Source organism: Melanotaenia boesemani, chromosome 19, assembly GCF_017639745.1.
Source record: "Melanotaenia boesemani isolate fMelBoe1 chromosome 19, fMelBoe1.pri, whole genome shotgun sequence".
NCBI lineage: Eukaryota > Metazoa > Chordata > Actinopteri > Atheriniformes > Melanotaeniidae > Melanotaenia > Melanotaenia boesemani.
In genome coordinates, this window is record NC_055700.1 from 5,357,058 (window position 1) to 5,377,749 (window position 20,692).

The 20,692-nt window shown below is 39.7% G+C and overlaps 1 protein-coding gene across 1 annotated transcript in view; it reads left to right on the plus strand.

The window, feature by feature from the left end:
* The window catches only part of LOC121630396 (unconventional myosin-XVIIIb-like), a 66,748-nt gene that overhangs the window by 24,620 nt on the left and 21,436 nt on the right, over positions 1–20,692 (plus strand). Inside the window, exons 17-32 of the mRNA XM_041970681.1 lie at positions 43–190; positions 2,147–2,330; positions 2,401–2,551; positions 4,149–4,258; positions 4,341–4,406; positions 4,486–4,614; positions 6,717–6,860; positions 8,301–8,390; positions 8,467–8,586; positions 8,764–8,869; positions 10,431–10,555; positions 10,643–10,797; positions 11,023–11,146; positions 15,129–15,329; positions 15,413–15,523; positions 19,214–19,318. Coding sequence (XP_041826615.1) covers positions 43–190; positions 2,147–2,330; positions 2,401–2,551; positions 4,149–4,258; positions 4,341–4,406; positions 4,486–4,614; positions 6,717–6,860; positions 8,301–8,390; positions 8,467–8,586; positions 8,764–8,869; positions 10,431–10,555; positions 10,643–10,797; positions 11,023–11,146; positions 15,129–15,329; positions 15,413–15,523; positions 19,214–19,318 — 2,069 coding nt within the window. The remainder of the gene's footprint in view (positions 1–42; positions 191–2,146; positions 2,331–2,400; positions 2,552–4,148; positions 4,259–4,340; positions 4,407–4,485; positions 4,615–6,716; positions 6,861–8,300; positions 8,391–8,466; positions 8,587–8,763; positions 8,870–10,430; positions 10,556–10,642; positions 10,798–11,022; positions 11,147–15,128; positions 15,330–15,412; positions 15,524–19,213; positions 19,319–20,692) is intronic.

Consider the following 20,692-nt stretch of genomic DNA (forward strand, 5'->3'; position numbering starts at 1 on the left):
CCTGGTCTGTGAATTAATTCCATGCTATGTGTGTCCCTGCAGTGCGTCAGTGCGAGCAGCCATTGCAGTGTGAGGTGAACCACCTGATGGGCGGCGATCCCGTCCGTTACGACCTCACAGGATGGTTCGGTCTGATCCAGAACAACCCCTCTGCTCTCAACGCCATCTGTCTGCTCCAGAACTCCACCATGTGAGTCTGTCTGAGGACTCATTCATGCCTGTGTTATTTCTAAACCAGCATAACATAAAGATTTCTGTAAAAACAACTAAAACACTGAGGATAAGCTGGTCTATAAAACACATGAGAAAGCCTAGAAGCTGCTGCTCTCATACCACAAAGGGTTAGAGACAAAAACAATCGGTTTTCTCAGGATTCTTGTTACTTTCTTTGAGAAGATCCAGCGAGTTAAACCTTCTAAACACCAAAGTTGCAAAAACTGCATCAGGCCATATCTCCAGGGGTCAGTTGTGCAAAAAATTTAATCCAGATAAAAGCTATCCAGATTTGGGAATCCCATTTTTCAGGATGGCGGATCATGTAATCTGGATTACTTTTACCCCAGTTGTTCAAAACAAAGTAGGATTGGATCACCCTGATCCAAAATCCCGCTTTTCAGGATCACCAAATCCAGATTTCCAGCATGTAAATCAGTGTGTGTTACCTGCCATGCGAAGAACAACAGGTAGAAGAGACGGTTTGCATACCTTCCAAGTGGAACCACTGGGAGCATATAACATCATACTTGTATGTATTGTCCTGCATCATATTGCTACCAGGCGGACTGTCCCTCTCTGAGACGATGTTAATGACCCGATGAGGTACCGGCCCACCCTCTGTCATTCTGTCAGAAGGAGGGACGGATAGGATGTGTAGTGAGGGATGCAATCCTCAACATTATTTCTGACAGGTTCTTTTCTGATTATGCAGTGATGAATAACAGGAATATTAGATATTTTATTTGTGTTTGTTATTGAATGCTATGCTGAAAGGTTTAATAGGAGTTATAACGGTTAAACAAGTCAAGTGCAACATATAACTTTTAGCATATGCACTGACTACAAAGATACTATTATTTATCCAAATCTGAGGTTTTACCGCAGTTTCCTCCTGAAATTCTCCTTGTAATCCTGCCCTCTGCTGGGATCAAGATAATCCTGTTTCGTTTTTTGGATCAAAGTTATCCAGATTCTACTCAAAAGTTTTGAACAACCCAAACTGAGGGTTTTACCCGGATAACAACCAGGATTGGATTACGTGATCCTAGCTGATTTCAGGATCTGGATTTCCCTTTTGAACAGCCTATTTTCAAGATTTGATACTATCCAATAACCTAAAACGGATCAGATTACAGCTTAAACCTGTTACCACTTTCCACCACTAGTTAGCAGACATGTGAATTTTCAGTGTAACAATTTGTAGGCTAGGGAAAGGGAGGGAGGGGGCCTATTCAAAGTTTATGAGAAAAACTGACATTTGAAAGACACCATACGGAACCGATGAGGAAGTGCTCATAGCTGGTGATACAGAGTGGATTACAGAAAACACGGAAACGCTGTTTCCCTGTTGATTTAGTCTCTGGAGGGGAAATTTGCCTCCTGGATGATGATTGGTTGTCTAGCAACAGTTAAAGTGATGCTTCTGTTAGAAATCTCTACCCTGAGGCTTTACCCAACCGAGGCCAAAGAGGCCGAATTCCAACATTTAGTATTTTCTGGAAGTGGTCGGGTTGCCGGGGTGGAAAACGTAGCACTGTGAAATCTGTGGGAGTAGCATGCGTCCAAATAGGGGTATAAATATCAATGATGATGGCTGGGTGCGAAGCAGAGCTGAGCATCGTGCAAACCTATCAATAACTATAACTATATATATGAAATAAACAAAGTACCAGATGCAGATTAATTAATCTAATTTTGTTATTTTTGTACAGCTTGGAATAAACCTCTGATACATGAATTATTAAAGAAGCAAACTTGGTAATTACAATGCATCTATATTATTAAATTGTATAATAACTGTTTATTTATTCTAAGTGAGTAACAGAGTATTGGAAAGACAGCCTACTTAAACAACCTTTAACAGGTTTGAACTGTAGTGGAGACAATGCATTAAAGGTTTAAAATCAGTTTATTGTCATCTCTTCTTCAGTGGGGTGGTGAAGGCCATGTTCACCCCCAGAATCTCGCTGCCACCCCTGTGTCGTGGTCTGGGGGGACTGGAGGGCCGCAGCCAGCGCGCCCTGCAGAGGAACGGCACCATCAGGAAAACGTTCAGCGGTGGGATGGCTGCCATTCGCAGACACTCGCAGTGCATCGCAGTGAAACTGCAGGCGGTAAATTCTGCAGTGGTGATAACATCTCTGAAGGATGACTGGGGTCCTCATCTGGGTCTTCTTTCATCAGGATGCTCTGGTGAATCTGATCCGGCGAGCCAGGCCAGTGTTCCTGCAGTGTGTCAGTGCGAAGATGGACGGTGGAGGTTTTGACGTCCCGGCTCTCAGAGTGCAGCTGCACTCCACACAGATCCTGTCGGCCCTGCAGCTCTACCGCACAGGTCGGCACATCCTCTCATCCACAGCCACTCCACAACCATCACAACCCACCCAGACCATGCTCTGGTTTTATTCTGGCTTTAGGCTGCTGGAAGGTTACAGCGGTAGTAGATTTTAATCCCCTCTGCTGCTCTCAAAAATATCTACAAATATTTTCATTTCCCAGTTTGCACACATTAGATTCCTCTCCTCAGAGGAGTCGAGGACAGACACAAGGAGCTAGGAGACGAGGTAAAAAGTATTTAACAAAAAGAGACGTCATCGCTTTGCCTTCATTTGAAATCAGCTTTAATTAAAAGTTTTCTGAGACACAGCTGCAGCATCTAACGGTTGTTTCAGCCACATTTCTGTCACATAAACATTCAATCTGTGCATAGTTGATGTTTAATTTATTACATGGAGCTGAAACACGAAACGGTACAACTTTTTTCTCTTAAACAGCAAGCAGGAGGACGTTTGATGTTCTTCTTCTTTCTGTTCCTGTTTTTAGTTTTTTCTTTCTTTTTTTGTAGTTGTGATGTATCCATTGTGTTTAGTTTTTTTCTTTTTTCTCATCGTGGTTGCTCTTTGTTCTTCTGCATCATTTTGTGGGTTTTTGTTTGTCTTTAGGTTTTTTGAGTAAAGCAGCAGTTACCTCAAACACTGCAGTCGTGTTTAAATAATCACAAAAACCAGAAGATAAAAAAACTCTGCTAATTTTACCAGTTGTCATATTTATAAATAACTGAGATGTTTTCAATGAATCAAGAATTTTACATGATTTAGCTACTGTAACATTTTATTACATGAATAAATACATATTAATGGGAAAATAAAGAAATTAAAAATAAAGAAACAATTTTTTTTATAATTAATAATAAATACTTAAAAATAAAAGTTTTTAACCATAAAAGTAATAAACAATGAATAAATATTAATAGATAATAATTCAAACAGAATAAATGAATAATTAAATGAATGAATGAATAATTAAATATAAACTGAAAAATAAAGAAACAAGAATAATGATAATACATAACAACAGATACGTAAAAATAAGAGTGAAAAATAGAAATAAATGTAAAAAAAATATAAATAAAAGCCACTTTGTGATTTTTATCTTTAAGGTGCTATATAAATAAACATTTACTTACTTAAATATTAGATGAATTTTTCCGTGTAGATAACGAAGTCAGGATAAAACTGTACCTGGGAGGAAGGATGAAGCCGGAGAGCTCAGGATGAGGTTTTCCTCCAGGCGAGCAGGATCCTGCATCAGGACCGACTCCGAGCTGCTCAGCAGCCTCGGCACAAACTCTCTGGAACAACCTGAGCTTCTTTAAAGGATTGTTGAATGAAAATATTGCTGGTCTGGAACCAGCTCAGTATTTAACTCAGAGATTTATTACAATCTGCTCCGTGTTCAGCTGTCTGTGCAGCTGTTTAGATATAAACCGTCCATATTTAATTACATTTAACACATTAATAATGTGATTATCAGTGAAGCATTCTAAAGCTGTTTAAGCTGTTTAATTGGTGAAAGTTTTTCTATCAAAGGTTTTCAGGTGCAGTTTTAAATGTAGAACAAGCTGAAACTTTCTCTGTCTGTTTCTTCTCCAGGTTATCCAGAGCACATGACTCTGAGTGACTTCAGGTGTCATTTCCAGGCTTTATCTCCTCCAGTTATGAAACGTTACGCTTCAATGTTCGTCAGCCACGACGAGCGAAAGGTGCGTAGACGCTTTGCTTCAGCTCAGTCACAAACATCTTCAGCTGGCAGTAAATGTTTTATTTTCCCTCTCTGTGTTTCAGGCGGTGGAGGAGCTGCTGGTCGAGCTGGATGTGGATAGAAAGAGCATCGTCGTGGGAGCCAGCAGGGTGAGGACACGTTTGAACTCATGCCATCAAACAGACATGCGTGAGTCCGGTGATGCATGGTCTTCCTGTTCTTTGTCAGGTGTTTATGAAGCGAGGGGTGCTGCGTTACCTGGAGCTGCAGAGAGACCAGCAGGTCACCGGCTGGCTGGTTTACCTGCAGGCCGCCTGCCTGGGACACCTGGCCCGACAGAAGTACCGCAAGCTCAAGGTCGGTCTCTCACACGAAAGACAGAAAATTTACAGGAATAAAGTGTTTTCTTATAAATATTATTATATTATATGTCAGTAATGGTGCTGATCATGTTGCATCACTTTTGTGGATATTTTTACATCATTTTGTTCTTCTGTTCTTCTTTCTGTTGATTTTTTGATGTATTTATTTTCTTACCTCTTTGTGAACTTGTGTTGTCTTGTTTTTAGTTGTTTAAATTTTCCTCATAGTGGTTTTGTTTCTCATTATAGTTGTGAGAAATATTTTCTTGGTATTTTTAATTGTTTTACTTCTTATTGTGGTTATTTTGTGCCATCTGTTTGTATTGTACTTCTCTTTTTAGCTGTTTTGCTGTTCATAATGATCAACTTGGATCTATTTATTATTTTTACACATTTCTTTCTGCTTGTTTTGTGTCTTTTGAGGTAATAATCATCTCCATCTGTTTTGTGTCCTTTTTTTTGTTGTTTTTTTGGTTTCTTTTTGTAGCTTTTGGATTTCTCAAGGATTGTTTTTCTTCTTATCTTGAATTTGTCTATTTTTCCACCTTTTCTTGTGTTTGTTTTGTGTCTTTTAAGGTAATAATACATCAACAGCTACATTTGCATGGACAAATATTTCATCTATCTGATTGAAATCAGTGTGATCAGAGATTCCAGCTGACATGTTTACATGGACGCTGGGTAAAGTGATCCGATCAGGTGTGTGTTTACATGATGGAAAGATTTCATACAATCATGACACTTTTGAAATAATAAGATAAGATAAAATAAGATAAGATAACTTTATTAATCCCGAGGGGGGAAACTACATTGCCAAGGACGCTTAACACAAAAACATACAACATACATTAATAGACTCTGCTACACACCATTACGACATCATTGCAACACAGAACACAACCATTAAAACATACAAATACAGTGAAAATCATAAAAGGTGCTCTTTATAAAAGCGCACAGCAGCAGGAACAAATGGCTTCCTTAAACGTTCAGTTGAGCACCGAGGCATCACCATTCGCCCACTAAAAGAGCTCTTAAGTTCACTTACAACACTGTGGAGAGGATGGTCTGTGAAAGACAGAACAGTTCTTAGTTTGGTCCTCATCCTCTTGTCCACAATAATGTCCACAGAGTCCAAGCTCAGCCCCACCACTGAGCTGGCCTTTTTAATAAGTTTGTTCATCCAATTTTTTTCTTTCGAGGTGATGCTCCCACCCCAACAAAGTACAGCATAAAACAAGACACTGGCCACAATCCCCTGATAAAAGACAGAACCTCATCCCATCCGGAGTGGACTCACTCACTGAATTCAGAAGAAGATAAAAGATTTTTTTCTTATTTTGAGCCTTTTGATTATTGAGATGCCCAGTTATCTTTAAGTCTTTTAACTTTGTATTCATCGCAGTCCAGTCCTGTCGCGCTGCCACCATTTTTTAAGCCTTCTCTGAAACTCGTCGAGCATGCACAGAAATCACCAGAAATAATTGAAGAGTGTAGTCATGGTAATTTTTTCCTGCTGATCTGATCATGAAAAGGTTTAAACCATCCCTTTTAAATGGGTTGAAAATTATTTCCAATCAAGGCGGACCAGATAATCTGAGGCGACTCATTTTTACTCTGATTGGATCCATGTAAACACAGTTTCTGCAGGTTGTTTTGTACAAGTTCTCTCTCTGGTCTGAAGGTGGTCATCATGAGTCCTCGTCTGTTAGCTGAGCTCTGGTTTGGAGAATTAAATCATAATTAAGACTTCTACAGAAAATAGAAATTTTCTATAAATTTACCATATTTCCACAACTAGCTGGAGCTTATTGAACTCATCCCAACCGGGATGAACGTGAGATTCTGTGCTTTATTAGTAAATCAGGTTTTAAATTAGTGTTGTCCAAGTTGAAATAACTTCTATTTTCATATGATATCATTGTCAATCATTCAGTGAAAACATAACTTTGGGATGATGAATGCAGCGTTTTACCACTTTATGTTCATTAATGCATAATAGGATAATGTGCAATAATTGAAATGAATATGCAGTTTCCAACATCTGCAGCATTTTACATTAAATCTTTGTGTGTGTGTGTGTGTGTGTGTGTCCAGGTGCAGCAGATGGCGGTCAGGTGTCTGCAGAGGAACCTGCGAGCTCTGAGGGTCGTGACCAGTTGGAGCTGGTGGAAACTTTTCTGCCTAGTGCGTCCTCAGCTCGACGTCAACATGGATAACGAGAGGCTCAGGGCCAAGGAGGTGAACACACACACACACACACACACACACACACACACACACACACACACACACACACACACACACACACACACACACACAGACTTTATGGATATCTTGTTGAGATTTAGATGGTGATGTTTACACCAGAGCAGAAAACAAGCTGTTATCTCTGTGAAAGTTAACAGTTATCTATGGTTGTGTCTTATTCTTAATTAATAAGCTGAGAATGGGATGTTTTCATTAGTAATAAAGACTCCTAAAACCACCAGAAAAATCAGATGCCAGTTGTTCTTTTTTTTTTAACTATAATGGCTCTGATTTAACTGTAAACATGCCAGTTTACTTCAGCACTGTTGTATCCTTTAGTGAGATTTATCCTGAACTTTAAATATCAGGCACACAATTACTTTATTCTAAAAGATTTGTTTTGTAAAATGTGAGACTTAGCTTCAGCCACGTTTACAAATTACATAAAACACACCACTACCGCTTCATTCCACATCTCAAGGGCAAAACGTGTTTCTGTAATGGCCGGATTGTGGCTGATATAAATCAGCTTATTTCTCAACCTCCACAATCAATCAGCAATAATGTTTAATAATACGTGCTGCTGTAAAAGCAGGGACGGAAAACTACTCAACACCATAGAAGAAGAGATGCTTAGGGAAGCGGGATGTTTTCAATAAAGTGAGTAGTTGTGAGAAAAAAATGTTTTTCAGGACCATGAGTGTTTGGAAATAGGATAAGAAGTGTTATGAGGTTTACAATTAAAATGAAAGGTTTTCTTAACGGTTTTAGGGCTGGTTACTATATAAGAGAACATTCCTTAAAAGTCACATTTTTGGAAACTACAAATCACCCTCAGGGAGCATCCCTGTGATGTGTTTCTGTTTCAATAAATAAAATGCTTAACTCTGGATAAAGTTCACATTTTCTGACTCACCTGGAAGATGTTTGTGAGGTTGCCTGGTTACAGTCTCACATCACTGTTAGATTTTTATCTTTCTCCTCAGTTCTGATGTCTTTAAGGTGCAGAGAGAGGAAGTATGCTGGTGCTTTTAGGCTCAATGTGTAGTTTGTTTAAACCGATACGTTGTGGTTTTGTTCATCTTATCAGCCATTGCAGAGTCTCTGTTGGTTTCGCCAACTTTAGCCTCAACTCCTGCAAAAGTTTGACATGAATAGACAGACAGAAGACAAACGGAAACATAGTGGTTGGCGTGGTTAACTGATAAATAGTTTTAGTCTCTCATTGTTAACACATCCTTGTTGTTCTTTAAGGTAACAAATCTAAAACATGGAAACTAAAAGATAGTTGAAATAGTGGATGTTCAGTCAGTGTTTGTGTGTGAAAGAAGGGTTAAAAAATAATCCTACAAAATGTCAATTAATGTGACAAATCATGTTTTCAAAGATGCTTCAGGTGCTGAGAGATGCATCCCTTTTTCATTTTGTCAGGATGAGTTATCGGCTCTGAGGCGCCGCCTGGAGAAATCAGAGAAAGAGAGAAATGAGCTGAGGCAGACTGCAGACAGCCTGGAGACCAAGGTTTATACTGCAACACACACACAGTTCACATGAACGCACACACACACACTGCTAACGCTGCGATCCATGTGTGTAGATTACAGCTGTGACTTCTGAGCTCAGCGATGAGCGTTTCCGTGGCGATGCGGTGGGTCAGGCTCTGGATGTGGAGAGGGCAGAGAGGCTTCGACTCAGCAGGGAGAACAAAGACCTGCTGGTAGGCCCACTGAGAAAGTAATCTATTACTCGCTGCTCAGTGCAGGAGCCCAAAGTAACTGCTTATGAAGTAATCTGGCCCTTGGGTGCAGAAACAGCTGCTTACTTAAATGGCATTTTCTTAAATAACTGCGTCCTTATTGTTCTTAAACATGCATCTTTTGTTTTTCCACCACAGACTCGCCTCGACCAGTGTAAGGTTACCATGGAAACACTGGAGAAGCAGCTGGAGGAGGAGAAGCAGAAAGCTCAAGTTGCAGAGAGTCAGAGAGGAGCTGCAACAGGTAAAATCTACTTTTTGCTGCTTTTTATTGAAGAATTTACTGCAGGAAAGAGGAAAACCAAACTGATTGGCAGGCTTGCTGTTGTTTTAGTGCAGCCGGGTTGAAGCAGTGTGTGAGAATTGTGCATATCCCTGAAATCCACAATTCAAATAGTAGGAGGGCTTAATGTGGTTTGTCATGAGTCTGAAAGCCAGACTGAATTATTAAATACCAGCAAACAAAATTTGAATCCTTAAAAAAATTATGTGATTTCTGCAACTGAATTAATGGTTTTCATCTTTGTGTTTGTGGACTGATTCTTTGGTCAGCGACGGCTATCTGGATGCATACTGTTCTGTCAGTGGTAAACCAAAGCAGAGGTGGAGGAATTCATTTAGCAGACGCTTTTGCTCCAAACAGCTGAGGAACAAAATTCAAGCTTGTGGTTCGAGAAAGCGAACTAGCCATCATTCATCAGCTCCATGTTTCTCAAAGCCTTGACTGGAGAAAGAAATGAAGAAATCAATTCAGTTCAGTTTATAGTTAAACACAGAGCAGAGCCAATACAAAATTTGAATATTAAATAAAAAAAAGCAGGCCATAAAATACAAAACCTGTCACTGTGTCATGCAGCAATCAACTCTAATAAGTGCGTAAAAGTAAATTAAAAATGTACTTAAGTAGATTTACAGCTCTTGGGCAACAAATGGCTCTGAGCTTCGTGGTACGAGCACTGAGACACTAATACTGTTTACCAGCTGGCAAAAAGATCAGACAGATCTGTTCGGATGAGGGTCACAACTTCAGGATTATTGGTAGATGTCTGGGAAATTATCTACTGATATTGTCTAATTATTCAAGACTGAAACATCAGTTATCTGGTAGGACTGACAGGTACAGTTACACATCATCTGCATAGCAGTGAAACATCTATATGTGAGATGATAACTGGACTTAAGAAGGGGGTGTGTAAGGCAAAGAAAAGGGACCCCAGCACTGAGCCTCAGGCTCTCCTTCAGGAAAGTAATGTGGTGTGAATGTCTTTACATTAACCTTTAAAGAAGGCTATGTGAGGTAGTAGTCAAACGAAGTGTTATCTTAGACGCCCATTTCAGGAGGAATACAGATAGCAGAATGTGTTTGTTTACCGTGTTGAAAGTTGCTGATTGGTCTAACAAGATAAGATGTGAAGAGTCAAGCAGCTCCTGCTGCATTTAGAGCAGGGGCTGTGTTTTTAGAAAGAACAAGACAGAAACAGAAACACTATGAATGTGGAGAGATTGTTGATAATGCTAATAACCATCAAATGTGATAAACACACAGACACACAGCGGTCTAAACACCACATTAAATTCTTGCACCAAATAAGCGAGCTGCAGCTACATTTCCATTGCAGTCAATTCAATACATTTCTGACCTATCAGGTAAGTTTAATCTTTGCAGCACAGAAAAGAAAAACTAGATATTTTGTGCCGTGAACTTTTGGAAAGCAGTTTTGAATAACAAGAAACACCAAAATGTTTCAAGATTTCAAGTGATGGATCACTCCTGACAAGGTCACGTCCGTCTGTCCGTCACACAGAAAGTGAGCTGGCCATGCAGCTGGAGTGCTGCCAGACGGAGGTGGAATTCGTCCGCAGACGACTGAAGCAGACGGAGGAAAAATTGGAGACGGAGAGACAGACCAGACAACAGCTCGATACCAAGGTGATGCAGGACACGCCGACGTGCGCAGCAGCACTGATGGCAGATTAAATGTCTGAAGTTAAAAACACTTTGCCTGTGTGTGTGTAGGTGGTGACGCTGCAGGCCCAGCTGGAGCAGTTCAGAAGGAGCACGGTGGAGCTGAAACGTCATTGTCGCCGGGTGACCTCAGAACTTCAGGATGCCCGTGTGCTCACTGACAGTCTGCAGAGTCGCATGCACGAACTGGACCGCAAACAGAGGAGGTCTGTCTCCACCTCAGGCTGGTTTTCTTCCGGTCTGAAGATCAGATATCTCCCCGCTGCTGCATCATCTTCATGTTTAATTTAAATGATTCTAAAATGATTCTGTGATGTGTGAAATGATACACCACCACCTGTGATGACACTTTGATCAGAAAGATGTAAAGTTTAACCATTTTAATATTTCTTCCACAGCATTTATCTATTCTTTTGTGTGCATTGGTACAGGTTTGACAGTGAGTTGACTCAGGCTCTGGAGGAAGCAGATAATGAGAGGGAGCAGAAGGAAAAAGCCTTCCAGGAGATGGCAGCTCTGGGGACTGAAATATTCAACCTGCGACGCAACCTACAGGTGTGTTTGTGTTCACATGTGGAAGATGTGTGTTTTTCAATAAAAATATGCATGAATCAACTTTGCACAATTAAATCTGAATCTGGGATCCCCTCCTGGATGTGTTTCCCCCATAACTAAGCTAAGGTAAGGCAGATGTGTTTGTTTAGCACATTTGAGCACATTTCATGTACAAGACAACTAAAAGTGCTTTACATAAAACAATAAAATAATTATAGCAGGGTGCAAAAAACATTAAAAGGAGAATTACAACAAACTAAAAAGAAAAAAATAGATAAAATAGAAAGAGAAGAAGCTAAATTAGAAAGAAACAGACAACAAAATATATACAATGAGTTACATATGGCACAGATGACAATGAGAAACATCATCATCATCACTGTCAATTCACATAATCAAGTATATATAGCCAGAAAGAAAAACTCCATCTTCATTAAAAGCAGACACAAATAAGAGTTTTCAGACCTGATTTAAAAGACCTTGGATCGGACTTCAGGTTTTCTGGTAGTACATGCCAAGGATCGTGAAAGCTGAGGAGATAGGAATCAAATGCAGGACTCGTGGAAATCCCAGTGGATTCTAGGATGTTTTAATAAAAGTAAAGACACAGCAAAAGCAGGGATTACCAGAAGTACTGAAAATGACCGACTGACAAAACTCGAGTAACACGGCATTACAAAAACAAACAATGAACTGGCAGTTCACAAAGTAAAACCTGGAGCTATGTACAGAGGCCGGGATAACAAAGCGAGAATGTGACAATGAAGAACCAGAAAAACACAAAGGAAAGCAAAACAGGAAACAAGACAGAGAACTGACAAGTTCAGAATAAAAACGACAAAACCATGAACCAGAAACCATGACAGTTTGTTCCAGATATCAGAAGCATGAAAACTAAATGTTTAGTTTTAACTCTTGGGATGGAAAGCAGACTTGACCCAGATGACTTGGTGGCTCATATTAAAAATACATATTTTGGACCATGAAGAGCCTTGTACACCAGCAGCATTACAGGACGCCAGCATAGAGATGTGAGAACCACAGTGATATCTTCCCTTTTAATTGTGAGGACACAAGCGGCAGCAACTGGATTAGTTGCAGTTGTCTTAGAGACTTTTTAGAGGCCTGTAAAAACTCCACGGCAGTAGGCAAGACTACTGAAAACGTTCATGTCGAGCCATCAGTCCTGTTATTGTAGATGTATTCTTCAGGTGGTAAAAGCTGATCCGGTTTCCTGCTTTATGTGGCTGTTAAAGTTTAGCTTAGAGTTAAAAAATCTGTTGTTTTTACATCGCTGGCCAAAGCTGGACATTAACCTTTGGAAGTTCATCTTTGTTTCCAAACACAGTGACTTCAGATTTATCTTTATTCAGCTGAAGAAAATTCTGACACATGATGAGGGACCGAGGCCAAGGATGAAGAGAGCACAGGAGGTTTTTTTTAAAAAAATTTTTTTTGACATTTAATTTTACAAAAAAACAACAAAAATGAAAATCCGGAAGTAAAGGTTCTGGCCCCATAAAAGAGGTCAAAGTTAAAACTAACCATCCTAACAAACTGACACACAAGGGAATCTATTTTCTGGCTGATCAGACTATTTTGACACAAGACATAAAGTTGGCATAAAATAACTATCTCCAACGAGCTTAGACAAACTTAATTCACAATAAATTTAACAATAATTTAAACTAACCTATGAGGGAAACAGAAATCTAAATAATCATAATTCTACATAAAAAAGCAACAAGTAAAGTAATACAAAACAATAGAAAACTTAAACCTCTTTCCCGCTATTCTCTTGTGAAATAGAAGAGTTCAATTAGGCATCCGCCTCATCAAGGAAGATCCACCTCAACTGGGACTTTTTTCCTTCGTGGGCTTAGACCTCCCACACAAGGCAACTTCCCCAGGAACTGGCAACTCAAAGAAAAATGCAGATTAACTGAAAGCAAACCAAATTAACAAGGTGACACAAATAAGTCAACTAAAGGTGTGCACCCACTTATTTATTTTTATTTAACCTTTATTTAACCAGGTAAAAAAATGTTTGAGAACCAGTTCTCATTTACAAACATGACCTGACTTAGTCAACCACCCTGCCAAACGTGCTAATAAAAAGGTGAAATATAAAAGAAATGGTAAGTATTACATATAAAGTGTCTATTGAATTAACTGAAATAAAAAAAAAGGTTACCAGACCAGGCTCAATGTGTGCAGCCATCACACACATCCACAGCACGAAGTTAAACTTATGGGACCTGCACAAGTCCCTGGTGAGCAAATGAATGGTTGGATGTTTTCAAGTTGTCACAGTTAATTAAAACAACTCAACAACCTTTTTAAAACCTGATATAATGACTCTGTCTTTCAGAAACAGTTTGCATGCTCCTGCTTTTCAAGCCTAACGTGATTTTAGCTGCACACAAAAACTGCTTTTTAAAATATTACTAACTGAGCTTGAGGGTAAAATAATATTATATACTAAAAGCTGATGATGTAACCTCTCACACTGTTTTTACTTCATATTTATAGTTTCATCAGAGGCTGAGAATTGAAGATTTTAGAGAACAGTTTTGTTTATGAAACTTTGAGGCTGAAGAAGTAAAAAACATGCTGATGAAAAACCAACAATAAATGCAAACAGGCAGAACTGCTGCAGACAGCACGGATGACGCAGGAAAGCAGCAGACCAGGCTTCCTTGTGTTTGCTTATCAATCCTTTCTGACTTTCAAGTTATTAAAGTTCATTTCTGATTAGTTTTGTTGTAAACAAAGCAGCCTCATTTTAGACATGCTTATGTCTCACATTCACTTTTCTGTCAGCTAAATGAGAAATAAGAGATGATTCACTTTCCTCATCAAGGCAAGGCAGTTTATTTGTACAGCACATTTCATGTACAGGACAATTCAAAGTGCTTTACATAAAACAAAAGCATTACAGATATTTAGAAAGAGTAAAAGGCATCAACACATAATCACAATAAAATAATAAATTACATTAAAATGATTAAAAGCAAGATAAGTTAAAAAAAAAAAAAAAGTTTTTAATCTGGATTTAAAAATGTCTACATTTAGTGAAACTTTAATCTCCACTGGCAGTTTGTTCCACTTGTTTGCAGCATAACAGCTAAATGCTGCTTCTCCATGTTTAGTCTGGACTCTGTTCTGGACTCTGGTCTGGACTAGTTGACCAGAGTCTTTGGATCTAAGAGCTCTGCTAGGTTTATATTCTCTGAACATATCACAGATGTGTTCTGGGCCTAAACCATTCTGGGATTTGTAAACAATAAGAAGGGTTTTAAAATCTATTCTGTGACTGACTGGAAGCCAGTGTAAAGATTTTTAAAACTGGTGTGATGTGTTCAGATCTCTTAGTCCTGGTTAAAACTCTAGCAGCAGCGTTCTGGATGAGCTGCAGATGTTTAATGCTCTTTTTAAGAAGTCCTGTTAAAAGACCATTACAGTAATCCAGTCTACTGGAGATGAATGCATGGATGAGTCTCTCTTGGTCTTTCTGGGAGACTAAACTTTTAATTCTGTTGATGTTTCTGAGCTGGTAAAAAGCTTCTTAGTGAAGCTTTGATGTGGCTGCTGAAAGTCAGGTCTGAGTTTATCAACACTTCAAGCTTAAAATAAAATAAAATAGTTAATAAAAGTATAAAAATATTCAGAGAAATTAATCAGTTCTCTGGTAATAAATGAATATGTTGCAACTCTGGGTTTGTGATATAAATTCAGAGCTGCAACATACAGTCACCAAACAATTTCTATGAATAAAATGGACTAGAAACATTTTTATTTTTTATTTTTTTATGTCTGTGCTCCTACATGTCTGTATGCATTTGTTTTTCCTTTCATGCTGCAATGAGTCATGAACAAGTTTAAACTATTTAACCCGCACCGCCTGCAGAGATGCAGCCAGACAAATACAGGCTCCTTAAACTAGAACATGAATAAAGTGTTTTGGTGTGTTTTTGTGCAGGAGAGCCAGTCAGAGGTGAGCCGTCTGCAGAAGCAGAAGGAGGAGCTGTGCGCTCAGATCCGAGACCTCAGCCTACCTGTCCACCTCGCCTCAGATTCACTTCCTGACTTGAAGAAGCAGCTTCGCCTCCTGGAGAGCCAAGCCAGCGAGAGAGCCGAAGAGATCACAACACTCACCTCCAAGATCCAGCAGCAGCAGCAGGTGCTCCCCGTGCACACCAGCGTGATCAGAGCGGCCTTCTTCCTGCCACCGGTCTCATCTCGTCTTTGTCTTTTCTCTGATAGGTCCACATGCGGTTTGAGATGGAGATGGAGAGGATGAAGCAGATTCATCAGAAAGAGCTGGAGGATAAGGAAGAGGAGTTAGAGGATGTCCACAAGTCCTCTCAGAGACGGGTAGGTTAATGTCCAAATAATGCCTATTTCCTATGAAAACATTTAAAAGTTGCTTCACAGCTGAATGGAAACTTGTCGTCAGCTCTAACTGATGTTGACATCTGTCTGCTACTGAACTCTGAAAAGAAACTGATGTGGGCTGTAATCTGAGCTGATTTCAGACGAAGTCTTCGTCTTTCTTTCCTCACAGTGTTTGTGAACTTATGAGTCTTTAAGATTGATTGACTGACAGAGAGGGAAGAGATGGACTGTGAGATAAAGTAGTTCTGAGTGTAAACACGTCCACAGCTGTGAGGAGATTCCTCTTGTCAAGGAATGATTCAATCCTCAACTTTATTGTATTTAGACAAAATAGACTGCAGTAAACTACTTTAAATAAGTTGGAATAGAGACAAAGAAAGGCTGAAAATGAATAAATATACAGCGTTATCGCTCTGGAAGATTCACCTGTTAGCAGATGGATTGATGATATGTAAGGGTATCAGAATTGGGTATTATAATAATAATGATAATGATATTATTATTATTGTTAATAATAATAATAATAATAATAATAATAATAATAATAATAATAATAATACATTTGATTTAGAAGCACTTTTCAGGTCACTCAAGGAAACTGTACAATAAAAGAAAAACAAGCTGATAATAAAAACAACAACAATAAAAAAATTACAGGTATAAAACATGAAGATTTATTCTTGAACAGGTGAATTTTAAGTCTGGATTTAAACAGAATTTGTGAATCTTACGAATGTAAGGTGGAAGTGAACTCCAGAGCTGAGGAGCAGATCGGCTGAATGCTCTCCTCCCCATGGAGACGGCTGCAGGGCACAGTAAGGTGGATGGAGGAGGATGACCTTAGGCAGCAGGAGGAGGTGGCAAAGTGCAGGAAATCTGACGGATAAGAGGGGGGTGAGGTTGTGGATGGCGTTGAATGTTTGCAGGAGGAGTTTCAATTCTTTTCTTGATTTAACTGGGAGCCAGTGCAGTTGCTGTAGGATCGGGGTGATGTGGTGAAGGAAGGGGGTTTTGATGATGCGAGCGTCTGAATTCTGGGCCATTTGAAGCCTTTGGAGATGTTTCTGAGGGAGATCGAAGAGAAAAGAGTTGCAGTAATCAATGTGGGAGGCGATGAGGTTGTGGACAAGGATAGAGGTTCAAACAAAATTTCCTGCATCCACAGTTAAAAATATTGAGAAAAGATTCAGGGAGTCTGGGAAATCCCAGTGTTTAAAGAACAGAAAGTACTGCAGGAGAAACTGTCATGACACCCTGATCAATGCAATCACATAAGCTCAGGAGGACCTTGGAGAACCATTTTCACTCGCACAGCCCACCTTTGCATCCAGAAATGTAACCTGAAACTGGATTACACAAGGAGGAAGACACACTGCTCACATAAAGTAAAAAGTAAGGAACAATCAACTTTTGGGTGAAATTTAAGAGAAATTTAAAAGTTTGTGCGAATGTAGGACATGTAAGTAGAATCATGTGATGGTAATTACTTCATCTTGGATAATTTATGGAAACAAAAGCTAACAGTGGTGGATGTACCACGACATAAACTGTCTCAATAACTTGTCATGTGTTAGGTAAAGAAGAACATTTAGTGATACATGGATGGTTTAGAGAATAGCATCTTCTGTAATAAATTGTTTAACATTGAACAGTTATACATGTGCATTCAAAGGTTTCGAGTAAGTCTAAGTTGACCTGTAAAGGTTAGGGTACATTCAGGTTAATTCTGCTCATAGAATAAGCTGAATATCACTAACTTTGTATGCCAAACTCATATCAGATGGATAGAAAGTCTGGACACGAGTCCATGTTTCAGCTGCTTTTGGGAAAAACGTCTGGTTTGATGTGCAAAAGGTGAAATGGCATGCAGAGAAAGCAGATAAAGCCAGCATCTGTGACGGTATGGGGGTGCATCAGTGTTCATAGCATGGATGACTTTGTATGTGTGAAGGTAGTGCTGATGCAGCGATGGATGTTGGACTTTTTGAGAGACATATGCTACCATCAAGGTGACGTCTTTTCCCAGGAGGTTTGTGGTTATTTCAATGTGAGGACAATGTCAGACCTCATTCTGCATGAGCAGCATGCCTCTGTACACACAGAGTGTGTTTGTTTGTCTCCTACTGAAAATGTTGGAGCATCATAAGAGGAAAGTCAGACAAGAGCAACCACAGACTGTTGACCAACAGTGTTTAGACCATATTGTGAACTCCTTTATCAGAACACAGTTTATTATAACACCTGGGTGTTACTTTGGTTTTAAATTAAAGACTCAAACCAGCCTAACATTCATGTCTTAGGACTGTGGGAGGAAGCCGAGAGAGAAACCACACATAGTCGGAAAACATGCAAACTCTACACAGGTTCCCTCAGAAACCTACTTGTTGTTAAAAGAACTATAATGAAGACTTATAGCAATCAAAAATAAATAAAGGAAAGAAACAATGCATTAATTTAGGCTTTTATTGAGTATGTTTGTGGACTACTGGGAGCAGTGCTGGTTTCCAGTCTAGCTGCTGCAGGAATCAAGGACCTGCGCTCCGTCACGTTTCCGTCACGCTTTGGGTGCAGCAGTCTGCCGTCGAAGGAGCTCTGCTGGGTTCAGTGTTTTGGAGGAGTGTGGGGAGGGGGGCTGTCCTTCATTTAATGATCCACTTTACCTTTTTTCTGCTTCACAATGTGACACAACCAGGGAGCAGTTATATCCCATCTCTGCACTTCCATCAATACACAAGCTGTTCCTCAGCCTTCCTCAGCAAACTCATCATCATCATAACATAGTTATATCAGGGATTTGGCTTCAGTGGAGCTCTTTTTACATCACATTGGGATTATTTACAGAGCTTATATTCAGCATTCTGGCGCTGACCTCGCCAATTCCTTCAGGAAACATCTAGGCTCAGCAAAACACCAAGATATGCAGGAGTGGTGATAAAAACATCCCACAGAATAGGTTTAACTTGAGGCTTACAGGTGGATGCAGGGTGGAGGAGGCATTTAAAATGTTACATGAAGCTATTAGCTCTGCTCAGAAATGGAAGATGTGTGTTTCTATGTACAGACAGATCGAGTGTGTCTAAACCACCTAAACTTACCGACAGGAGCCAATAATCTGTTTATTTTATTGCTTGTCCAAAGTTGATGATGTGTTATGCTCATTGTTATGCATGCCACAGCTGCTACAGAGGAATTTTCCTGTCATGCCCAATAAAAGTTCACTCAGGCTGGTTGTAGTTTATCTGTGAAAGCTGTAGGAAATTCTCTGTTTCCTACAGAGGACCTGTGTTTATGTACAAGTGTAGCAGCTGGTTGTCTGGTGTTAAGTTGAATTGAATTTCCTTTTTACTTCTTTCCATTACTGTCCTTTTTTTTCTGTTCCCTGTGGTCAGGTCCAGCAAGATTACACAAATTCCATAATTCCAAATAGATAAGATAACATGATATATTTATACGAATAAAGAAATAAAAAAAATTTGATTATCAAGAAGAGCCTTATACCCATAAAGCTTCTCCTTGCAGAGGAAATTTGTTCCACATAACACAGCAGCCATCCTTCTGTTTGTTACAATGCTGGACAGGACCAGTTAAAGAAAGAAAAAAAACAAACAAACAAACAAAAAAAAACAAAGCTTTGTTGTTCATCTTTGCACTGTGTGTGTGTTTTTGCAGCTGAGGCAGCTGGAGATGCAGTTGGAGCAGGAGTATGAAGAGAAGCAGATGGTGATTCATGAGAAGCATGACTTGGAGGGACTCATTGCAACACTGTGTGACCAGGTAAACCACACATACACACACCCACACACACTCACACACAGAACCTCTCAGATAAAGTCGGCCACATGTTAGACATACGTAAAAGCAAAACGTTTTGGGAGTTTGTCATTCTGCTGCATTCAGGTGTGTTAGCACAATGCCAAGGAGGAAAGACATCAGCGATGATCTTAGAGAAGCAGCTGTTGATGTTCATCAATCTAGAAGTCCATCATTCTACAATGAGAAAGATTATTCAGGTGGACAAAAATAGTCATTTTCCACAGAGTGGACGTTCCAGCAGCGTCTGTGTGATGCTCAGAGAAACTGCAGCAAACCAGAGAACTACGTCTTAGACTCTACGGGCCTCAGTTAGCATGTTAAATGCTAGAATTCATGGATACTCCAGTTAGAAAAAGACTGAACAAGTATTGCTTGTTTGGAAAGAGAACATGACAGCACAGCTTTGGAAAGTTGGATCTAAACAAACCACAAGACTTCTGGAACAATATCCTTTGGACACACCAGACCAAAGATGTTTGCTCATAATGCATTGCAGCACAAACACTTTGTAACAACTGTCAAGCACGGTGGTGGAGGGGTGATGATCTAGGCTTGCTCTGCAGCCACAGGACATGGACACCTTGCTGTCATTGAGAGGACCCTGAGTTCCTCTGCATACCAAAGTATTCAAGAGTTAAATGTGAGGGGATCTATCAAAACCAGCTGTAAGAGGCTGAACCCAGGAAAGGACAGAGACAGCAGGAAGTAAAAAATAAATTTTTATTGTAGAGATCCTTCAGGAGGAATCAAACTCAAAACCATCCTCTATGGTTATAAGTGCCTGTGAAGGATCAGTAAGTAATAAACATGACAGGAGTTGAGTACTGACTGGTTGTCGGTGGATAAAAACTTGGATGGGATGTAACAGAAGCAGAGGCAAAGGCAGTGTGGCAAAAACAAATAAACAAACAAAAACCAAACAAAAAAGGCTTAGTATGATGCTGTAGGTGTACCTCTTGCTCCAGTCTAAACAGAGCTTTCACCAAAAATCACGTCCTCAATCAGCACCACCATACCCAGCAGGCCGTCTCTGAGCCACACCAGAGGACCCAAACTGAGATTTAACAAAATAAAAGCCTAACCAAAAACAAGGTTTCTGACACGACCTAAAGCTTGGCTGAAATTGTTTCATGTCACAGGACAATGATCCCAACAGCAGCAGATCGTCTACAGAATGACTGAAAAAGAAAAGAATTAAGTTGTTCACATGATCCATTTGAAGTCCAGACCTCATCCTGGATGTAATGCTGTGGTGGGACCTTCAGAGCAGAGATCTGTGCACAAACCAATGCTGCAAATCTCAATGAACTGAAGCAAAAGTGTAGCAAACGTCCT